Source organism: Amblyraja radiata, chromosome 1 (assembly GCF_010909765.2).
Source record: "Amblyraja radiata isolate CabotCenter1 chromosome 1, sAmbRad1.1.pri, whole genome shotgun sequence".
NCBI classification, from domain to species: Eukaryota; Metazoa; Chordata; class Chondrichthyes; order Rajiformes; family Rajidae; genus Amblyraja; species Amblyraja radiata.
In genome coordinates, this window is record NC_045956.1 from 181,958,648 (window position 1) to 181,979,816 (window position 21,169).

The 21,169-nt window shown below is 47.5% G+C and overlaps 1 protein-coding gene across 1 annotated transcript in view; it reads right to left on the reverse strand.

Annotated features, from left to right (window-relative positions):
* Window positions 1-2,570: 2,570 nt before the first annotated feature.
* exoc6b (exocyst complex component 6B) overlaps window positions 2,571-21,169 on the reverse strand; it is a 495,523-nt gene continuing 476,924 nt past the window's right edge. The window contains exons 19-20 of the mRNA XM_033043459.1: window positions 7,339-7,530; window positions 2,571-2,672 (exon numbers count right to left, since the gene is read on the reverse strand). Of these exons, the coding sequence (XP_032899350.1) occupies window positions 2,571-2,672; window positions 7,339-7,530 (294 nt within the window). The remainder of the gene's footprint in view (window positions 2,673-7,338; window positions 7,531-21,169) is intronic.

Below are 21,169 nucleotides of genomic sequence, written 5' to 3' on the forward strand. Positions count from 1 at the left end.
AAAGACCATTGACCACAGGGCAGCACAGTGGCGCAACGGTAGAGTTACCGCACTTTGGTTCATTGTCACGTGTACCGAGGTACAGTGAAAAGCTGTCGTCGTGTGCTAACCAGTCAGTGGAGAGACAATACATGATTACAATCGAGTGCATAGATACATAGGGGAAGAACGTTTAGTGCAAGGTAAAGCCAGCAAAGTCCGATCAAGGATAGGCTGAGGGTCTCCAATGAGGTAGATAGTAGTTCAGCACCGCTCTCTGGTTGTGGTAGGATGGTTCAGTTGCCTGATAACAGCTGGGAAGAAACTGTCCCTGAATCTGGAGGTGTGTGCGTTTTCACACTTCTGTACCTCTTGCCCGATGGGAGAGGGGAGAAGAGGGAGTGGCCGGGGTGAGACTGGTCCTTGATGATGCTGCTGGCCTTGCCGAGGCAGCGTGAGGTGTAGATGGAGTCAATGGAAGGGAGGTCGGCTTGTGTGATGGTCGGGGCTTTATTATGTAGCGTGCGGCTGTTCCAAAGAGGTGTCAGGGGTTATGGGGAGAAGGCAGGAGAATGAGAGAGTGATAGATCAGCCATGACTTCCCTCACAGTGGGAAACTTTAGTGTGGGGATGTTTCATGTTGAACTCTATCGTGTGTTGTGTTGTTTATTTTATTGCATGGCTGTATGGTGATCAGATTTCACTGTGCCAACTGGCACATGTGACAAATACATGTATCTTGTATCTTGTATGAGTGAATGGGAGAGTAGACTTAATGGGCTGAATGGCCTTATTCTGCTTCTACTACTTGTGAATGTGAGTATCGGTCACAACCTGAAACGTCTCCGATTCCTATTCTCCAGAGATGCTGTCTGAACCGCTGAGTTATTGCAGATTTTTGAGTCTATCAGAGTAAGATACATTGGGAGTCATACATGGACAGGAAAGGTGTAGAGCGATGTGGGCCAAACACAGACAAATGGGACAAGGTTCGATGGGAAATGTTGGTCAGCATGGATGAGTTGGGCCGAATGGTCTGTTTCTGTGCCAAGGCACTGTCCGATTCACCTCTACCCCATTGCAGACATTGGACATTGTCTCTGGAACTGGTGCGCTACAATGCTGAGAACTATATTCTGCACTCTGTATAGAAACATAGAAATATAGAAAATAGGTGCAGGAGTATGCCATTCGGCCCTTTGAGCCTGCACCGCCATTCAATATGATCATGGCTGATCATCCAACTCAGTATCCTGTACCTACCTTCTCTCTATACCCCCTGATCCCTTTAGCCACAAGGGCCACATCTAACTCCCTCTTAAATATAGCCAATGAACTGGCCTCCACTACCTTCTGTGGCAGAGAATTCCAGAGATTCACCACTCTCTGTGTGAAAAATGTTTTTCTCATCTCGGTCCTAAAAGATTTCCCCCTTATCCTTAAACTGTGACCCCTTGTTCTGGACTTCCCCAACATCGGGAACAATCTTCCTGCATCTAGCTTGTCCAACCCCTTAAGAATTTTGTACGTTTCTATAAGATCCCCCCTCAATTTTCTAAATTCTAGCGAGTACAAGCCGAGTCTATCCAGTCTTTCTTCATATGAAAGTCCTGCCATCCCAGGAATCAGTCTGGTGAACCTTTTCTGTACTCCCTCTATGGCAAGAATGTCTTTCCTCAGATTAGGAGACCAAAACTGTACACGATACTCCAGGTGTGGTCTCACCACGACCCTGTACAACTGCAATAGAACCTCCCTGCTCCTATACTCAAATCCTTTTGCTATGAATGCTAACATACCATTCGCTTTCTTCACTGCCTGCTGCACCTGCATGCCTACTTTTAATGACTGGTGTACCATGACACCCAGGTCTCATTGCATCTCCCCTTTGCCTAATCGGCCATCATTCAGATAAGTATCTTCCCCCCTTTGTTCTACCTATTGTACTGGAGTTTGAACTGATTGGATGTATCTATGTAGGGTCACTCTGGTCTAGTTTAGTGTAGAGATACAGCACGGAAACAGGCCTTTTGGCCCACCGGGTCCGCGCCGACCAGCGATCCCCGCACATTAACACCATCCTACACCCACTAGGGACAATCTTTACATTTACCAAACCCAATTAACCTACAAACCCGCGCGTCTTTGGAGTGTGGGAGGAAAACGAAGATCTCGGAGAAAACCCACGCAGGCCACGGGAGAACGTACAAACTCCGTACAGACAGCACACGTAGTCGGGATGGAACCCGGGTCTCCGGCGCTGCATTCGCTGCAAGGCAGCAACTCTATTGCTGGGATAGCATGCAAAACAAAGCATTTCACTGTACTGTACCTCAGTAAACTAAATCGAAAAGATCAAAATTCATTGGGGCGGAACAGTGGTGCAGCGGTAGAGTTGCTGCCTTACAACGCCAGAGACCCGGGTTTGATCCTGACTACGGGTACACATACCTTGGAGTGTACCTGGACAGTGAACTGGGCTGGTTCAGGAACACTGGGGCCCTGTACAAGAAGCCGCCTGTACTTTATTGAGAAGGCTCCGTTCCTTCAACATCTGCAGTGAGATGCTGCAGATGTTCTACCAATCGGTGCTAGCCAGTGGCATCTTCTTCACTGCCGTCTGCCGGGGCAACAGGGCGAAGGTCACGGACGCCAACAGCATCAACAAACTCATCAGGAAGGCCAGCTCTGCCCTGGGGGCGGAGTTGGAGTTGGATTCACGGGAGGTTGGTCTTGGAGGGGAGGATGCTCCTCAAACTGCGGAGCATCCTGGACAATACAGCTCACCCCCTCCGTGACACACTGGTCAACCTGAGGAGCACCTTCAGCAACAGACTGGTTCCACCAAGATGCAGCACAGAACCCCACAGGAGATCCTTCTTCCCTGTGGCTATCAAACTGTACAACTCCTCCCCCTTCTGTCGTGAGGTAGACTGAGACTGACTCCCCCCCCCCCCCCCCCCCCCCCCCCCCCCCTCACCCCAATCTTTCCACATCCCCAATCCTTTCCACTTGTCACTTTAATTTCATGTTTCGTGTATTTTGTGTTTCTATAACAGAATTCCACAGATTCACAACTCTCTGGGTGAAAAGGTCTTTCCTCATCTCCGCTCTAAATGGCTTACCCCTTATTCTTAATCTACGGCCCCTGGTTCTGGACTCCCCCAACATCGGGAACATGTTTCCTGCCTCTAGCTTGTCCAATCTAAGTCTGAAGAAGGGTTTCGGCCCGAAACATTGCCTATTTCCTTCACTCCATAGAAGCTGCCTCACCCGCTGAGTTTCTCCAGCATTTCCGTCTACCTTCGATTTTCCAGCATCTGCAGTTCCTTCTTAAACCCTTAATAATCTTGTATGTTTCAATAAGATGCCCTCTCATCCTTCTAAACTCCAGAGTGTACAAGCCCAGCCGCTCCATTCTCTCAACATATAACAGTCCCGCCATCCCGGGAATTAACCTTGTAAACCTACGCTGCACTCCCTCAATAGCAAGAATGTCCTTCCTCAAATTTGGAGACCAAAACTGCACACAATGTGGTCTAACCAGGACCCTGTACAACTGCAGAAGGACCTCTTTGCTCCTATACGCAACTCCTCCTGTTATGAAGGCCAACATGCCATTGGCTTTCTTCACTGCCTGCTGTACCTGCATGCTTACTTTCAGTGACGGATGAACAAGGACCCCCAGATCTTGTTTCCTCGCACACTCCAAAGAGGTTTGTAAGTTAATTGGGTTTTGGTAAAAATTGTAAATTGTCCCTAGTGTGTATCGGATAGTGTTGGTGTGCGGGGATCGCTGGTCGGCGCGGACTCAGTGGGCCGAAGGGCCTGTTTCAGTGCTGTATCTCTAAACTAAACTTAACTAAACTTCATCAGGGAAATGGGTGAATTTTAGTGAGTTGGAATTTTCTTCCAAAACAGGAAAGGACATAAAAAGCTGGTGTTAATAATGGTAAGCACAACATTGTAGTGTTGTCGTAAAAACAACAAATTAATCCCTTCATGCCCTTCAGGCACGAAACCTGGACATTTTATTAGTTCTGAAGCTACTTTAGACCAGAATATGAGACCAGAATTTCTGACTGCCTGTTGAGAAGGTGAAGGGGAGCTGGATTCTTGTCGTTCATGTATGTATGTATGTATGTATGTATGTATGTATGTATGTATGTATGTATGTATGTATGTATGTATGTATGTATGTATGTATGTATGTACGTACGTATGTATATATGTGTGTGTATGTGTATGTATCTATGTATGAATGTATGTATGGATGTATGTATGTATGCATGCATGTATGTGTGTATCTATGCATATATGTATATGTATGTATACATGTATGTATGTATGTATAAATGCATATATATGTATATGTATGTATGTATGCATGTATATATGTATGTATGTATGTCTGCATGTATATATGTATGTATGTATGTCTGCATGTATATATGTAGGTATGCATGTATATATGTATGCATGTATATGTATGCATGTATATATGTATGCATGTATATGTATGTGTGTGTGTGTGTATGTATGTGTGTACGTTTGTGTGTGTGTATGTGTGTATGTGTGTGTATGTATGTGTGTGTATGTGTGTATGTGTGTGTATGTGTGTATGTATGTATGTGTGTGTATGTGTGTATGTATGTATGTGTGTGTGTATGTATGTGTGTGTATGTGTGTATGTATGTGTGTGTGTATGTGTGTATGTATGTGTGTATGTATGTGTGTATGTATGTATGTGTGTATGTATATGTGTGTATGTGTATGTATGTGTGTGTGTGTATGTATGTATGTGTGTGTATGTGTGTCTGTATGTATGTGTATGTATGTATGTATGTGTGTCTGTATGTGTGTATGTATGTATGTGTGTGTGCATGTATGTATGTGTGTGTGTCTGTATGTCTGTGTGTGTGTGTGTGTGTATGTATGTGTGTGCATGTGTGTATGTATGTATGTGTGTATGTGTGTATGTATGTATGTGTGTGTATGTATGTATGTGTGTATGTGTGTATGTATGTATGTGTGTGTATGTGTGTATGTATGTATGTGTGTATGTGTGCGTATGTGTGTATGTATGTATGTGTGTATGTATGTGTGCGTATGTGTGTATGTATGTATGTGTGTATGTGTGTATGTATGTGTGTGTATGTGTGTATGTATGTATGTGTGTATGTGTGCGTATGTGTGTATGTATGTATGTGTGTATGTGTGCGTATGTGTGTATGTATGTATGTGTGTATGTGTGTATGTATGTGTGTGTATGTGTGTATGTATGTATGTGTGTATGTGTGCGTATGTGTGTATGTATGTATGTGTGTATGTATGGTGTATTCAGAAAGTGTTTACACCCCTTCACACTTTCCACATTTTGTTACGTTACAGCCTTATTCTAAAATGGATTAAATTCTTTTTTTTTACCATCAATCTACACACAATACCTCATAATATAAAAGCGAAAATAGGTGTTTAGAAATGTTTGCAAAGTAATTAAAAAGAAATAACTGAAATATTGCATTCACATAAGTATTTGAATAGGACCCTTTGCTATGATACTGATATATTTAGGACTGAGATGAGGAAGAATGAGGAGTAGGAAGGAACTGCAGATGCTGGTCTACACGATGCTAGAGTTATGCCCCTGTCCCACTGAGGAAACCTGAACGTAAACCTCTGGAGACTTTGCGCCCCACCCACGGTTGTATGCAAAGGTATTTACCGTCCACTACCAGCAACCTCCGGCAACCACCTTCAACTAGCATCGCAACCGGCTTCGACTAAAAAATTACCGGTTTTTAAAACGGCAACCTATTTTGAGTCACGGCCGGTTTTGAATGTTTTGAAATAATCGGCGGAACATAGAAGAAGCGGAAACCACTTTCGACTATTAGGGAGACTGACAAAAACCTCCGGGAACCGCACGGAAACCTTGGGTGGGGCGCAAAGTCTACAGAGGTTTCCGTTCAGGTTTCCTAAGTGGGACAGGGGCATAACTCAGCGGGCCAGGCAACATCTTTGGAGGGAAGGATTAGGTGACGTTTCGGGCCGAGACCCTTCCTCAGAATGAGCAGGGTCTGTATGAAGTTTGTACATTCTCCCCGTGACCGCGTGGGATTTCTCCGGGTGCTCCGGTTTCATCACTCACCCTAAAGATGTACAAGTGTGTACTTTGGTAAATGATGTAAATTGTCTCTGGTGTGTGTAGGATAGTGTTAGTGTGCGGGAATCACTGGTCGGCACAGACTCAGTTCGGCCGAAGGGCCTAATCTGTAGCCTCCCTTTGATCTGGTATTTTATTTAATTCACATGCTTAATCAATAATGTTTTATTATTAATGTTTAATATTTTATGTGGCATTCTTAACTGTGGGCGGAGCACCAAGGGAAATTCCTTGTATGTGATTACTTGGCCAATAAACTTATTCTTTCATTCATTCATTCATTGGGAGAGTCTAGGACTAGAGGTCACAGCCTCAGAATTAAAGGACGGCCCTTTCGGAAGGAGATGAGGAGAAATTTATTTCGTCAGAGGGTGGTGAATCTGTGGAATTCATCGCCACAGAAGACTGTGGAGGCAAGTCAGTGGATATTTTAAAGGCGGATATTGACGGATTCTTGATTAGACAATAGACAATAGGTGCAGGAGTGGGCCATTCGGCCCTTCGAACCAGCACCGCCATTCAATGTGATCATGGCTGATCATCCCCAATCAGTGCCCCGTTCCTGCCTTCTCCCCATATCCCCTGACTCCGCTATATTTAAGAGCCCTATCTAACTCTCTCTTGAAAGCATCCAGAGAACCTGCCTCCACCGCCCTCTGAGGCAGAGAATTCCACAGACTCACCGCTCTCTGTGAGAAAAAGTGTTTCCTCGTCTCCGTTCTAAATGGTTTACTCCTTATTCTTAAACTGTGGCCCCTGGTTCTGGACTCCCCCAACATCGGGAACATGTTTCCTGCCTCTAGCGTGTCCAAGCTCTTAACAATCTAGTGTGTGGAAACCCTTAACAATCTTATATGTTTCAATGAGAATCCCTCTCATCCTTCTAAACTCCAGAGTGTACAAGCCCAGCCGCTCCATTCTCTCAGCATATGACAGTCCCGCCATCCCGGGAATTAACCTTGTAGGGCGGGTGTCAAGGGGTTATGGGGAGAAGGCAGGAGAATGGGGTTAGGGGGGGAGAGATCGTCGTGGCTACCCCGCGCGGGCGAGGGTGATGGTCTACGTTCTGTTGTTTTCAAGATAGATCAGCCATGAATGAACGGTGGAGTAGACCTGATGGGCCGAGTGGCCTAATTCTGCTCCAATCACTTATGAACTCATGAAACTGATACGTGACAATAATAATCCAATACCAATCTTAAGAACGGGGCAAAAATATTGGGAGGTTCCTTTAGCCACTCACGTTCACACTCCTTGATGTCCATGTTGAACTGTTTCAGCGCCCCCATGGTGACCTGCTTGACATCGGTGTCGAGCAGAAACTGCAGCAGAGACGTGGAGAGGTGCTTGCAGGCGGACATGCAAGCTGTCTGAGCCACTTTGCCCTGAAGGAAACAAATCAGAAGTTTACAAGATGGCTCCCAACCCAGGGGACTATATGCGTGCTGGCCACAGAAATCAGATCTACAATCTGATCTACATCAATGGTTTGGATGAAGGGATTCAAAGTAACTTTGGCAGGTAGTTCTGGGAATAATACAGAAGGTGCAGGATCAGTTCATTCCAAAGAGGAAGAAAGATTCCAAGGGGAGTAAGGGACGACCGTGGCTGACAAGGGAAGTCAGAGACAGTAGAAAAATAAAAGAGAAGAGGTACAACGTCGCAAAGATGAGCGGGAAGGATTGGGAAACGTTTAAAGAGCAACAGAAGAGAACTAAAACGGGAATACGGGGAGAAAAGATGAGGTACGAAGGTAAGCTACTTACAATATACATAAATGATTAGATGAAGGAATTAAAAGTAACATTAGCAAATTTGCAGATGACACCAAGCTGAGTGGCAGTATGAACTGTGAGGAGGATGCTATGAGAATGCAGGGTGACTTGGACAGGTTGGGGGAGTGGGCAGATGCATGGCAGATGCAGTTTAATGCGGATAAATGTGAGGTTATCCACTTCGGTAGCAAAAACAGGAAGGCAGATTACCATCTAAATGGCGTCAAGTTGGGAAAAGGGGAAGTACAACGGGATCTGGGGGTCTTTGTACATCAGTCTATGAAAGTGAGCATGCAGGTACAGCAGGCAGTGAAGAAAGCGAATGGCATGTTGGCCTTTATAACAAGAGGAATCGAATATAGGAGCAAAGAGGTCCTTCGGCAGTTGTAGAGCCCTAGTGAGACCACACCTGGAGTATTGTGTGCAGTTTTGGTCCCCTAATTTGAGGAAACACCCTTCGAGCCAGCACCGCCATTCACTGTGATCATGGCTGATCATCCCCAATCGGTACCTCGTTCCTGCCTTCTCCCCATATCCCCTGACTCCGCTAATTTTAAGAGCCCTATCTAGCTCTCTCTTGAAAGCATCCAGAGAACTGGCCTCCACCGCCCTCTGAGGCGGAGAATTCCACAGACTCACCACTCTCTGTGAGAAAAAGTGTTTCCTCGTCTCCGTTCTAAATGGCTTACTCCTTATTCTTAAACTGTGATAAAATGTAGTCGGAGACAGTTAAATGCCCCCGTCCCACTTAGGAAACCTGAACGCAAACCTCTGGAGACTTTGCGCCCCACCCAAGGTTTACGTGCGGTTCCCGGAGGTTGCAGGTGGTTGCCGGAGGTTGCAGGTGGTTGCCGGAGGTTGCAGGTAGTGGAAGCAGGTAGGGAGACTGACAAAAACCTCCGGGAACCGCACGGAAACCTAGGGTGGGGCACAAAGTCTCCAGAGGTTTCCGTTCAGTTTCCTAAGTGGGACAGGGGCATAAAAGACTGGAAGGAGACCTGGGAAGGGGAAGGGATGATCTTCGGTTTAAGCCAGCATCTGCAGTTCCTTCCAACATAAGAACTTAGTTGTTCTGGTTTGTATCCAGTGTGTATGGCAAATAACTCTTGATATTGGGATGATACTTTCAAAACAAAGATTCTTCGTACTGTCCAATTATTTCAGCTTTTTACAGCTTAAAAAACCTCGAATCAAATCGCCCGTCAACCGACTCGATTGTAGGAAATCTACAGCCTGATGAAGTAATTGACGTGAAATGTCTCCCCTAGTTGGTTGGTGCGGACTTAGTGGGCCGTATCACCAAGCTGAAACTCAGTGAGTCAGGCAGCACCTCTGGAGAAATCGGATGGGAGACTCTTCTTAGTTTAGAGATACAGCGCGGAAACAGGCCCTTCGGCCCACCGAGTCAGCACCGGCCAGCGATCCCCGCACACTAACACTATCCCACACACTCACTAGGGACAATTTACACATACACCACGCCAATTAACCTGCAAACCTGTACGTCTTTGGAGTGTGGGAGGAAACCCGAAGATCTCGGAGAAAACCCACGCAGGTCACGGGGGGGAAGAACGTACAAACTCCGTACATATAACCATGTAACAATTACAGCACGGAAACGGCCCTTCTAGTCCGTGCCGAACACTTACTCTCACCTAGTCCCATCTACCTGCACTCAGACCATAACCCTCCATTCCTTTCCCGTCCATATGCCTATCCAATTTATTTTTAAATGATAAAAACGAACCTGCCTCCACCACTTCCACTGGAAGCTCATTCCACACAGCTACCACTCTGAGTAAAGATGTTCCCCCTCATGGTAGCCCTAAACTTCTGTCCCTTAAATCTCAAATCATGTCCTCTTGTTTGAATCTTCCCTACTCTCAATGGGAAAGGCAGCACCCGTAGTCGGGATGGGACCCGGGTCTCCGGCGCTGCTCTCGCTGTATGGCGGCAACTCTATCGCTACGCCTCCGTGACCGCCCTTCAAACCCTTGTTATTCCCTCCGCGACTCGCCCCAAAATATACGAGCCATCCTCTTCATCTTCCGACATCTGGGAATTCTCAAGACTGTGGCTTCCTAATTCCGACTACCACTGGATGGAATTTCAAGGGATAAAACCGCAGTACATTTCTTCAATTGTGGTGTGCTTGCTTAAGTGGACTTGATCCCACCACAACCTCCTGGCCCACGGAGTTGATATTCGGTCTGTTTCCTCTCAGCTCCTCCCTGGTCTCTCTCTCTCTCTTTCCAGACACTCCTAATATCTTGCCAGCCCGATTAATCACAAACTGTGCCCGTCAGCATTTTATCTCCCCGTATTAGCGTTGCAGCCATTAAGATTCTTTACTCCAGACTTTAGACTTGAGAGATAGAAACATAGAAACATAGACAATAGGTGCAGGAGTAGGCCATTCGGCCCTTCGATCCTGCACCGCCATTCAATATGATCATGGCTGATCATCCAACTCAGTATCCTGTACCTGCCTTCTCTCCATACCCCCTGATCCCTTTAGCCACAAGGGCCACATCTAACTCCCTCTTAAATATAGCCAATGAACTGGCCTCAACTACCTTCTGTGGCAGAGAATTCCAGAGATTCACCACTCTCTGTGTGAAAAATGTTTTTCTCATCTCGGTCTTAAAGGATTTCCCCCTTATCCTTAAGCTGTGACCCCTTGTCCTGGACTTCCCCAACATCGAGAACAATCTTCCTGCCTCTAGCCTGTCCAACCCCTTAAGAATTTTATAAGTTTCTATAAGATCCCCCCTCAATCTCCTAAATTCTAGCGAGTATAAGCCGAGTCTATCCAGTCTTTCTTCATATGAAAGTCCTGCCATCCCAGGAATCAGTCTGGTGAACCTTCTCTGCACTCCCTCTATGGCAAGAATGTCCTTCCTCAGATTTGGAGACCAAAACTGTACGCAATACTCCAGGTGTGGTCTCACCAAGACCCTGTACAACTGCAGTAGAACCTCCCTGCTCCTATACTCAAATCCTCAAATCCTTTTGCTATTAATCGGGCTGGCAAGATACGGCGCGGAAACAGGCCCCTTGGTCCCGTGCCGACCAGCGATCACCTTGTACGTCTAACCTACATGCTATGGACAATTAACCTACAAATTGCCGAACACTCTAACTCCCCCTCCCATTCCCACGCTAACCTTTCTGTCCTGAGTCGGAGTGAGGCCCAGCGCAAATTGGAGGAGCAGCACCTCATATTTCGCTTGGGCTTGAGCTTACACCCCAGTGGTGTGAACATTGACTTCTCTAACTTCAAGTAACCCTTGCTTTCCCTCTCTCTCCATCCCTCCCCCACTAGTACTAGTTTCACTGTCATTCTGCTGAGTTTCAATGTCTACATAACTCGTTCTCACCAAGCCCACAGCCAACAATAGGCTGTTCCCTTGGTCATCGTTACTATTTTGCATATCTTTCATTCATTTGTTCTATATCTCCCCACGTCACCGTCTATATCTCTCGTTTTCCTCTCCCCTGACTCACAGTCTGAAGAAGGGGTCTCGACCTGAAACGTCACCTATTCCTTTGCTCCAGAGATGCTGCCTGACCCGCTGAGTTACTCCGGCTTTTTGACTCATAGTTCTTAGATGGGGAATTCTGCCCGCATCTCAGTCCTAATCATGGAGTCACAGAGCTGCACAGCACCAAAATACGCCATTCGGCCCACCTGTGCTAGTCCCATTTGCCTACATTTGGCCCATACTCCTACAATCCACTTTTTAAGGCAGGTATAGATAGATTCCTTATTAGTAGGGGTGTCACGGGGTTATGGGGAGAAGGCAGGAGAATGGGGTTGAGAGGGAAAGACAGATCAGCCATGTGGAGTAGACTTGATGGGTCGAATGGTCTAAGTCTGCTTCAATGAACATGAAACTCTTCCTATCCATATATCTGTCCAACTTGTAAAACAGTATCTCGGTCCCGTCCTCACCCTAATCGGCCTGCTACGCTTACTGCTTGAATCCATGTATCCCTTTATTATCACCTCTTCCACAGCCAACAATGGACCATTAGAGTCACACCGGCCAACATGTCCCATCATAGCCCTACCTGCCCACGGTTGGTCCATATCCCTCCAAATCTGTCCCATCCATGTACCTGTCTAACTGTTCCTTTAACGTTGGGATAGTCCCAGCCTCAACTACCTCCTCTGGCAGCTTGCTCCATACACCCACCACCCTTTGTGTGGAAAAAGTCACCCCTCAGATTCCTAGTAAATCTTTTCCCCTTCATCTTAAACCTACTGTGGGCAAGAGACTCTGTACATCTACCCGATCTATTCCTCTCATGATTTTATACACCTCTATATGATCACCCCTCATCATCCTGTGCTCTAATGGGGCTGTCCCACTGTACGAGGTAATTCAAGAGTTCTCCCGAGTTTCCCCTGATTCGAACTCGGAGATTTACGGTAATGGCCGCTCGTAGGTACTCGGGGCTCTCGTGGACATTTTTCAACGTTGAACAATCTTCACGAGATTACCGCGTTTCCCGAGTACCTGCCGTTAGCGTTACGAGCCGCTAAGAGACGTCCCCGAGCTCCGACGTACCCGCTACGTCCATTCTACATGCTTACCCCGAGTTTGATTTTTTTTTAAACTTGGGAGAGCTCTTGGGTAAACTCGTACAGTGGGACAGGCCCTTAGGGAATAGAGTTCCAGCCTGCTCAACCTCTCCCTGTAGCTCAGACCCTCAAGTCCCAGTAACATCCTCGTAAATCTTCTCCGTACTTCAGTCTGAGGAAGAGTCTCGACCCGAAACGTCGCCAAGTCCTTCTCTCCATAAATTGCTGCCTCACCCGCTGAGTTACTCCAGCATTTTGTGTCTACCTTCGATTTTACCAGCATCTGCAGTTCTTTCTTAAAAACTTCTCTGTACCCTTTCCACGTTGACAATATCTTTCCTATGACACGGTGCCCAGAACTGAACACAACACTCAAAATGCGGCTGTACTGTGTGGAGTCTGAACGTTCTCCCTGTGACCTGTAAATTGTCCCTAGTATGTGTAGGATGGTGTTAGTGTGCGGGGATTGCTGTTCAGCGTGGACTCCGTGGGCCGAAGGGCCTGTTTCAGCGCTGTATATCTGAACTACCAGTCCTAAACTAAAAGTGGCAGCCTTTAAAATCAACGCAGATGTCGGGTTGAGGCGGCAATGTGTTTTCAACAGGTCAAAATGCATGATCTCTATAAATGAACCACTGGAACTGCTTTAATAAGATTCACTGCTACGACTCTATGCGCCGCAGGAAGCATTTTATCGGGATGCATCACAGCACGGTTTGGGAACAGCTCCATCCAAGACCGCAAGAAATTGCAGCAAATTGTGGACGCAGCCCAGACCATCGCACAAACCAACCTCCCTTCCGTTGACTCCATCTACACCTCACGCTGCCTCGGCAAGGCCAGCAGCATCATCAAGGACCAGTCTCACCCCGGCCACTCCCTCTTCTCCCCTCCCCCATCGGGTAAGTGGCACAGAAGTGTGAAAGCGCACACCTCCAGATTCAGGGGCAGTTTCTTCCCGGCTGTTACTTCCCAGCCGCAACCGAACTGTACACATTGTAATTTGAGGAAGGACATCCTTGTGATCGAGGCAGTGCAGCGTAGGTTCACCAGATTGATCCCTGGGATGGCGGGACTGTCATATGAGGAAAGATTGAAAAGACAAGGCTTGTATTCACTGGAGTTTAGAAGGATGAGGGGAAGGAATCTTATAGAAACATACAAAATTATAAAAGGATTGGCCAAGCTAGATGCAGGAAAAATGTTCCCAATGTTGGGCGAGTCCAGAACCAGGGGCCACAGTCTTAGAATAAAGGGGAGGCCATTTAAGACTGAGGTGAGAAAAAACTTTTTCACCCAGAGAGTTGTGAATTTGTGGAATTCCCTGCCACAGAGGGCAGTGGAGGCCAAGTCACTGGATGGATTTAAGAGAGAGTTAGATAGAGCTCTAGGGGCTAGTGGAGTCGAGGGATATGGGGAGAAGGCAGGCACAGGTTATTGATAGGGGACGATCAGCCATGATCACAATGAATGGCGGTGCTGGCTCGAAGGGCCGAAGGGCCTCCTCCTGCACCTATTTTCTATGTTTCTATGAACGGTCCTTCCAGGAGCTGGGAATTTTACTGAACGCCAATCAGATGGCAATTTACAGCCGGATTTCTCATAGAAGATAAGACACGGTAACGGGGACAGGCCCTTCGGCCCACTATGTCCGTGCCGAACGTGATGTAGCGTTCAACACGTGGTCCGTCTCCCTGCATTCGCTACATATCCACGTGCCGATCTAAATGGATCGTATCAGCCGCTGTCATATCCGCCCCCCACCACCGCCATCCCCGACAGCATAGAACGACACAAAATGCTGGAGTAACTCTGCGGGTCAGGCAGCATCTCTGGAGAGAAGGAATGGGTGAGGAAGGGTCTCGACCCGAGACGTCACCCATTGCTTCCCTCCAGAGATGCTGCCTGTCCCGCTGAGTTACTCCAGCATTTTGTGTCTGCCTTCGATTTCAACCAGCATCTGCAGTTCTTTCCTCCCCGATGAGCCTCAGAATTAAAGGACGTTATTTTAGGAAGGAGATGAGGAGGAATTTCTATAGTCAGAGGGTGGTGAATCTGTGGAGTTCATTGCCGCAGAAGGCTGTGGAGGCCAAGTCAGTGGGTATCTTTAATGCGTAGATAGATAGATTCTTGATTAGTGCGGGTGTCAGGGGTTATGGGGAGAAGGCAGGAGAATGGGGTTGAGAGGGAGAGACAGATCAGCCATGATTGAATGGTGGAGTAGATTTGATGGGCCGAATGGCCTGATTCTGCTCCTATCACTTATGAACATGAACTTAAGAGGTGGAGTTGAGGGGCAAAGAAACTGAGAAAAGGCCAGAAACAATCAGGCGGCATCAGATGTGCTAAGGAATGGTGGAGCCCACAATGGTCCATTGTTGGGACTGTGTATTCATGCACAGCATTGTCTGATTTGATTGGATAGCATACAAAATAAAGCTTTTCACTGTACCTCGGTACACGTGATCGCATGTGCGTATGTGAGTGTGTGTCTGTGTAAATGTGAGTGTGTGTGTCTGTGTGTGCATGTGTGTGCATTTGTGCGTGTGAGTGTGTGTGTTGTGTGTGTGAGTGTGTGTGTGTGTGTGCATATGTGTCCGTCTGGGTGTGTGTGAGTGCGTGTCTGCGAGTATGTGTGTGTGCGAGCGTGAGTGTGCGTGTGTGTGTAAGCATGCTTGTGCGTGTGTGTGTGTAAGCGTGTGTGTGCGTGTTTGTGTGTGAGCGTGAGTGTGTGAGCGTGAGTGTGTGTGTATATGTGTGCGTGTGTGTGTGCGTGTGCGTGCGTGCGTGTGTGTGTGTGCGTGTGTGAACGTGAGTGTGTGTGTGTGAGCGTGTGTGTGTGTGCGTGTGTGTGTGTGAGCGTGTGTGTGTGTGTATGAGCGTGTGTGTGTGCGTGCGTGCGTGCTTGCGTGTGTGTGTGTGTGTGTGTGTGTGAGCGTGTGTGTGTGTGTGAGCGTGTGTGTGTGTGTGTGAGTGTTCTTTTGTTTGAGCTTGTGTTTGTGTGTTTGTGTAGCTTTGTTTTTGTTTGGGTGTTGTTGTGTTTTGGCGCTTGTTTGTGTTCGTGTTTTTTTTGTTTTTTTTTGTTTGGTTTTGTGTTTTTTTTTTTTTGTTTTTTCTCTTTTTTTTTTGTTTTTTTTTTTTGTTTTTTTGTTTTTTTTTTTGTTTTTTTTTTGTTTTTTTTTTTTGTTTTGTTTGTTTTTTTTTTTTTTTGTTTCGGCTGGGATTTTATCCTTTTGTGTTTGGTCGGGTTTTTATGCTGAGTGGAGGAAGCGGGCTGATGAATGTGTGCTTTAATGATACGGGGGATGTGTGGCTCATTGTTTCACCACCAACCCAACTCCAGGAAATTGAGTGTGCAGTTGTTTAATTTTATTTATATTTCCAAACTTTCAAACTCTTCAGGTTCTCTGGATGAAGAATAACACATTGGAGGCCGGGGCTGTAATCAGAGAGCGAGCACGGGGCTAACAGTAGCAGGGTTGTTCGAGAAGTTGCAAATATGTTAACAATTACCGGGAAGCAGAGACCCCAGTCAGTGCCGTTAATTACAGAGCACAGTTATCAAAGGACTCGTTAACAATGGCCCCAATAAAATTACTGTTCAAATAAACCCAGTCATCTCACAATACAGTAGGACATGCAATCAGTCAACTCCCTCTCTCTCCCTTTCTCCCTCCCTCCCTCCCTCTCCCCCTCTCCCTCTCCCTCCCTCTCCCCCTCTCTCTCCATCTCCCCACCCTCTCCCTCTCTCCCCTCTCTCTTTCCGTCTCTCCACCTCTCTCCCTCTCTCTCTCTCTCCCCCTCTCCCTCCTTCCCCCTCCCTCTCTCACTTCCTCTCCCCTCTCTCTCCCTCTCCTTCTCCCCCTCTCTCCCTCCCTCCATTTACCCCCTCTCTCTCCCTCTCCCTCTCTCTCTCTCACTCCCTCCCTCTTCCTCTCCCCCTCTCTTCCTCCCTCCATTCCTCTCCCCCTCTCTCCCCCCCCTCTCTCTCTCTCACCCCTCTCTCTCCCTCCCGACCCTCTCTCTCTCTCTCCCCCTCTCTCTCCCCCTCTCTCTCTCCCCCTCTCTCTCCCTCTCTCTCCCTTCCTCCCTCTCTCCTTCTCTCTCTCTCCCTCTCTCCCCCACTCTCTCTCACTTACCCGCCCCCCCTCTCTCTCCTCTTATCGTGTATCTGTACACTGTAAACGGTTCGATTGTAATCATGTATTGTCTTTCCGCTGACTGGTTAGCACGCAACAAAAGCTTTTCACTGTACCTCGGTACACTTGAGAATAAAGTCAACTGAAACAATAAACTCAACTCTCTTCCCCCACCCCATCTCTCTCCCCCCCTCTCTCTCTCTCTCTCACTCTTTCTCTTTCTCCTCCCCTTCACCTGGCTATCCCTCCTCCCTTCCCTCTCTCTCTCTCTCTCCCACTTTCTCTCTCTCCCCTCTTCCCCCTCCCTCTCTCTCAAACTGCCACTGCATAAAAAACTTCCCACCCGCAGCTCCCGATCAATTTCAGGGTTAATAGTCGCTGCTGAAGCAAGGGAGAAGCGGCAACACGGTACTCTGGTGCTGTGGGGCAGCAACACTGTGCCACAGACGCCACTACTTCCGAAGGAGGCTTAGAGAGTTCGGCATGTCCCCGACAACTCTCACCAACTTCTACAGATGCGCCGCAGGAAGCATTTTATCGGGATGCATCACAGCACGGTTTGGGAACAGCTCCATCCAAGACCGCAAGAAATTGCAGCGAATTGTGGACGCAGCCCAGACCATCGCACAAACCGACCTCCCTTCCATTGACTCCATCTACACCTCACGCTGCCTCGGCAAGGCCAGCAGCATCATCAAGGACCAGTCTCACCCCGGCAACTCCCTCTTCTCCCCTCTCCCATCGGGCAAGAGGCACAGAAGTGTGAAAACGCACACCTGCAGATTTCAGGGACAGTTTCTTCCCAGCTGTTATCAGGCAACTGAACCATCCTACCACAACCAGAGAGCAGTGCTGAACTACTATCTACCTCATTGGTGACCCAAGGATTATCTTATGTTTAAGAAGGAACTGCAGATGCTGGAAAGTCGAAGGTAGACAAAAGTGCGGGAGAAACTCAGCGGGTGAGGCAGCATCTATGGAGCAAAGGAAATAGGCAACATTTCGGGTCGAGACCCTTCTTCAGAAGAAATCCTGGCAACATTCTCGTAAATCTTCCTACCAGGGAGAAGGCAATTTTTGGATTTAGTGTTGTGTAATGAACCGGATTCGATAAGGGAACTCAAGGTCAAGGAGCCATTAGGAAGTAGTGACCATAATATGATAATAGAAACATAGAAAATACTTGCAGGAGGAGGCCATTCGGCCCTTCAAGCCAGCACCGCCATTCATTGTGATCATGGCTGATCGTCCCCTATCAATAACCCGTGCCTGCCTTCTCCCCATATCCCTTGACTCCACTAGCCCCTAGAGCTCTATCTAACTCTCTCTTAAATCCATCCAGTGACTTGGCCTCCACTGCCCTCTGTGGCAGGGAATTCCACAAATTCACAACTCTCTGGGTGAAAACGTTTTTTCTCACCTCAGTCTTAAATAACCTCACCTTTATTCTAAGACTGTGGCCCCTGGTTCTGGACTCGCCCAACATTGGGAACATTTTTCCTGCATCTAGCTTATCCAGTCCTTTTATAATGTTATATGTTTCTATAAGATCCCCCCTCATTCTTCTAAACTCCAGTGAATACAAGCCTAGTCTTTTCAATCTTTCCTCATATGACAGTCCCGCCATCCCAGGGATCAATCTCGTGAACCTACGCTGCACTGCCTCAATCACAAGTTTTAATCTACAATTTGAGAGGGAGAAGGGAAAATCGGAAGTGTCAGTATTACAGTTGAGCAAAGGGGACTATGGAACCATGAGGGAGGAGCTGGCCAAAGTTGACTGGAAAGTGACCCAAGCAGGGATGACAGTGGAACAACAATGGCAGGTAGTTCTGGGAATAATACAGATTGTGCACGATCAGTTCATTCCAAAGAGGAAGAAAGATTCCAAGGGGAGTAAGGGGCGACCGTGGCTGACAAGGGAAGTCAGGGACAGTAGAAAAATAAAAGAGAAGAAGTACAACGTAGCAAAGATGAGCGGGAAGAATTGGGAAACGTTGAAAGAGCAACAGAAGAGAACTAAAACGGGAATACGAGGAGAAAAGATGAGGTACGAAGGTAAGCTATTTACAATATACATAGATGATTTAGATGAAGGAATTAAAAGTAACATTAGCAAATTTGCAGATGACACAAAGCTGGGTGACAGTGTGAACTGTGAGGAGGATGCTATGAGGATGCAGGGTGATTTGGACAGGTTGGGTGAGTGGGCAGATGCTTGGCAGATGCAGTTTAATGTGGATAAATGTGGTATATCCACTTTGGTGGCAAGAACAGGAAGGCAGATTATTACCTAAATGGTGTCAAGTTGGGAAAAGGGGAAGTACAACAAGACCAGGGTGTCCTTGTACATCAGTCAATGAAAGTAAGCATGCAGGTACAGCAGGCAGTGAAGAAAGGGAATGGCATGTTGGCCTTCATAACAAGAGGAGTTGAGTATAGGAGCAAAGAGGTCCTTCTGCAGTTGTACAGGGCCCTGGTGAGACCACACCTGGAGTATTGTGTGTAGTTTTGGTCTCCAAATTTGAAGAAGGACATTCTTGCTATTGAGGGAGAGCAGCGTAGATTCACCAGGTTAATTCCCGGGATGGTGGGACTGTCATAAGCTGAGAGAATGGAGCGACTGGGCTTGTATTCAGTTTTAGAAGGATGAGTGGGCATCCAATTGAAACATATAAGATTATTAAGGGTTTGGACACGCTAGAAGCAGGAAACCTGTTCCCGATGTTGGGGGAGTCCAGAACCAGGGGCCACAGTTTAAGAATAAGGGGTAAGCCATTCAGAACGATGAGGAAAAACTTTTTCACCCAGAGAGTTGTGAGTCTGTGGAATTCTCTGCCTCAGTGGGTGGCGGAGGGCGGTTCTCTGGATGCTTTCAAGAGAGAGCTAGATAGGGCTCTTAAAAATAGCGGAGTCAGGGGATATGGGGAGAAGGCAGGAACGGGGTACTGATTGTGGATGATCAGCCATGATCACAGTGAATGGCGGTGCTGGCTCGAAGGGCCGAATGGCCTCCTCCTGCACCTATTGTCTATTGTCTAATAGATCGTGAATGCTATTGGCCAGAGTAAGGGAATCAAGAACCAAATGTAGTTGAGGCAGGGACAATCCCAACGTTTAAGAAACATTTAGACAGGTACATGGATAGGATAGGTTTGGAGGGATATGGGCCAAGAGCAGGCAGGTGGGGACTAGAGTAGCTGGGACATTGTTGGCCGGTGTGGGCGAGTTGGGTCGAAGGGCCTGTTTCCACATTGTATCACTCTATGACTCCACGGGGCTTCTATTTTTCCAGCTTTATATAATTGCTGGAAGGGATTGAGTTCATTAATTGCCCATGCGTTGTAAATAGAGGAAGTTTGGTGTGGAAAGACAGGCTACGAGCCAAGCAGCTTTTCCTTCAACCTTGCCAACAATGCTCGTGCGTTAAGGGCCGGTCCCACCAGCATGCGCCTGCATGCCGCGAGCGCGACCAAACCGGAAGCGGGGGCCGCCCGGAGGTCGAGTAAGTGACGTGAAGTTCGAGCGAAGTCCGCGGGAAATTCGCGCATGACGTACGGCGTCAAGACGCTGCACACGCCCTCTACGGCGTCGAGGCGGCTGCGGGCCGGCAGGCCGTTGCCGCGAGGAATTTTTTAACACGTGGTCAGTTTTTCGGAGCCCCGCGCGATGTCGGGACCAGCTCCGCACAACTCCATACGGCTCTGGCGATCGAAGTGGGACCGGCCCCGCGAGGCCGTACGGCTCAAGTGACCACATTAGGTCGCGCTTGCCGGCTCGTGGGACCGGCCCTTAATTCCTCACATGTCCATTAGTTCCAGGCGCAGGATTAGGCCATTCGGCCCATCGAGTCTACTCTGCCATTCAATCATGGCTGATCTATCTTTCCCTCTCAGCCCCATTCTCCTGCCTTCTCCCCATAACCCCTGACACCCACACTAATCAAGAATCTGTCCATCTCTGCCTTAAAAATATCCACTGACTTGGCCTCCATAGCCTTCTGTGGCAATGAATTCCACAGATTCACCACCCTCTGACTGAAGAAATTCCTCTTCATTCCCTTTGCAAAGGTACATCCTTTTATTCTGAGGCTGTGACCTCTGGCCCTGGACTCTTCAACTAGTGGAAACATCCTCTCCACATCCACTCTATCCAAGCCTTTCACTATTCGCCAAACACGTACAGGTTTGTAGGTTAATTGGCTTGGTAAATGTAAAAATTCTACTACACACACTGAGTCCTGACAACATCCTCATAAACCTTCTCTGCATTCTTCCCAGCTTTACGACATCAGGTCTAGGTGTTTTCTGAAGAAGGGTCTTGACCCGAAACGTCGCCTATTTCCTTCGCTCAATAGATGCTGCCTCACCCGCTGAGTTTCTCCAGCATTTTTGTCTACCTTCGATTTTCCAACATCTGCAGTTCTTTCTTAAACATGAGATAACATATGACTAGAACTGAACGTAATACTCCACATGTGTCCTCATCCACAGCAAGCAGAGGGGAGAAGAGGGAGTGGCCG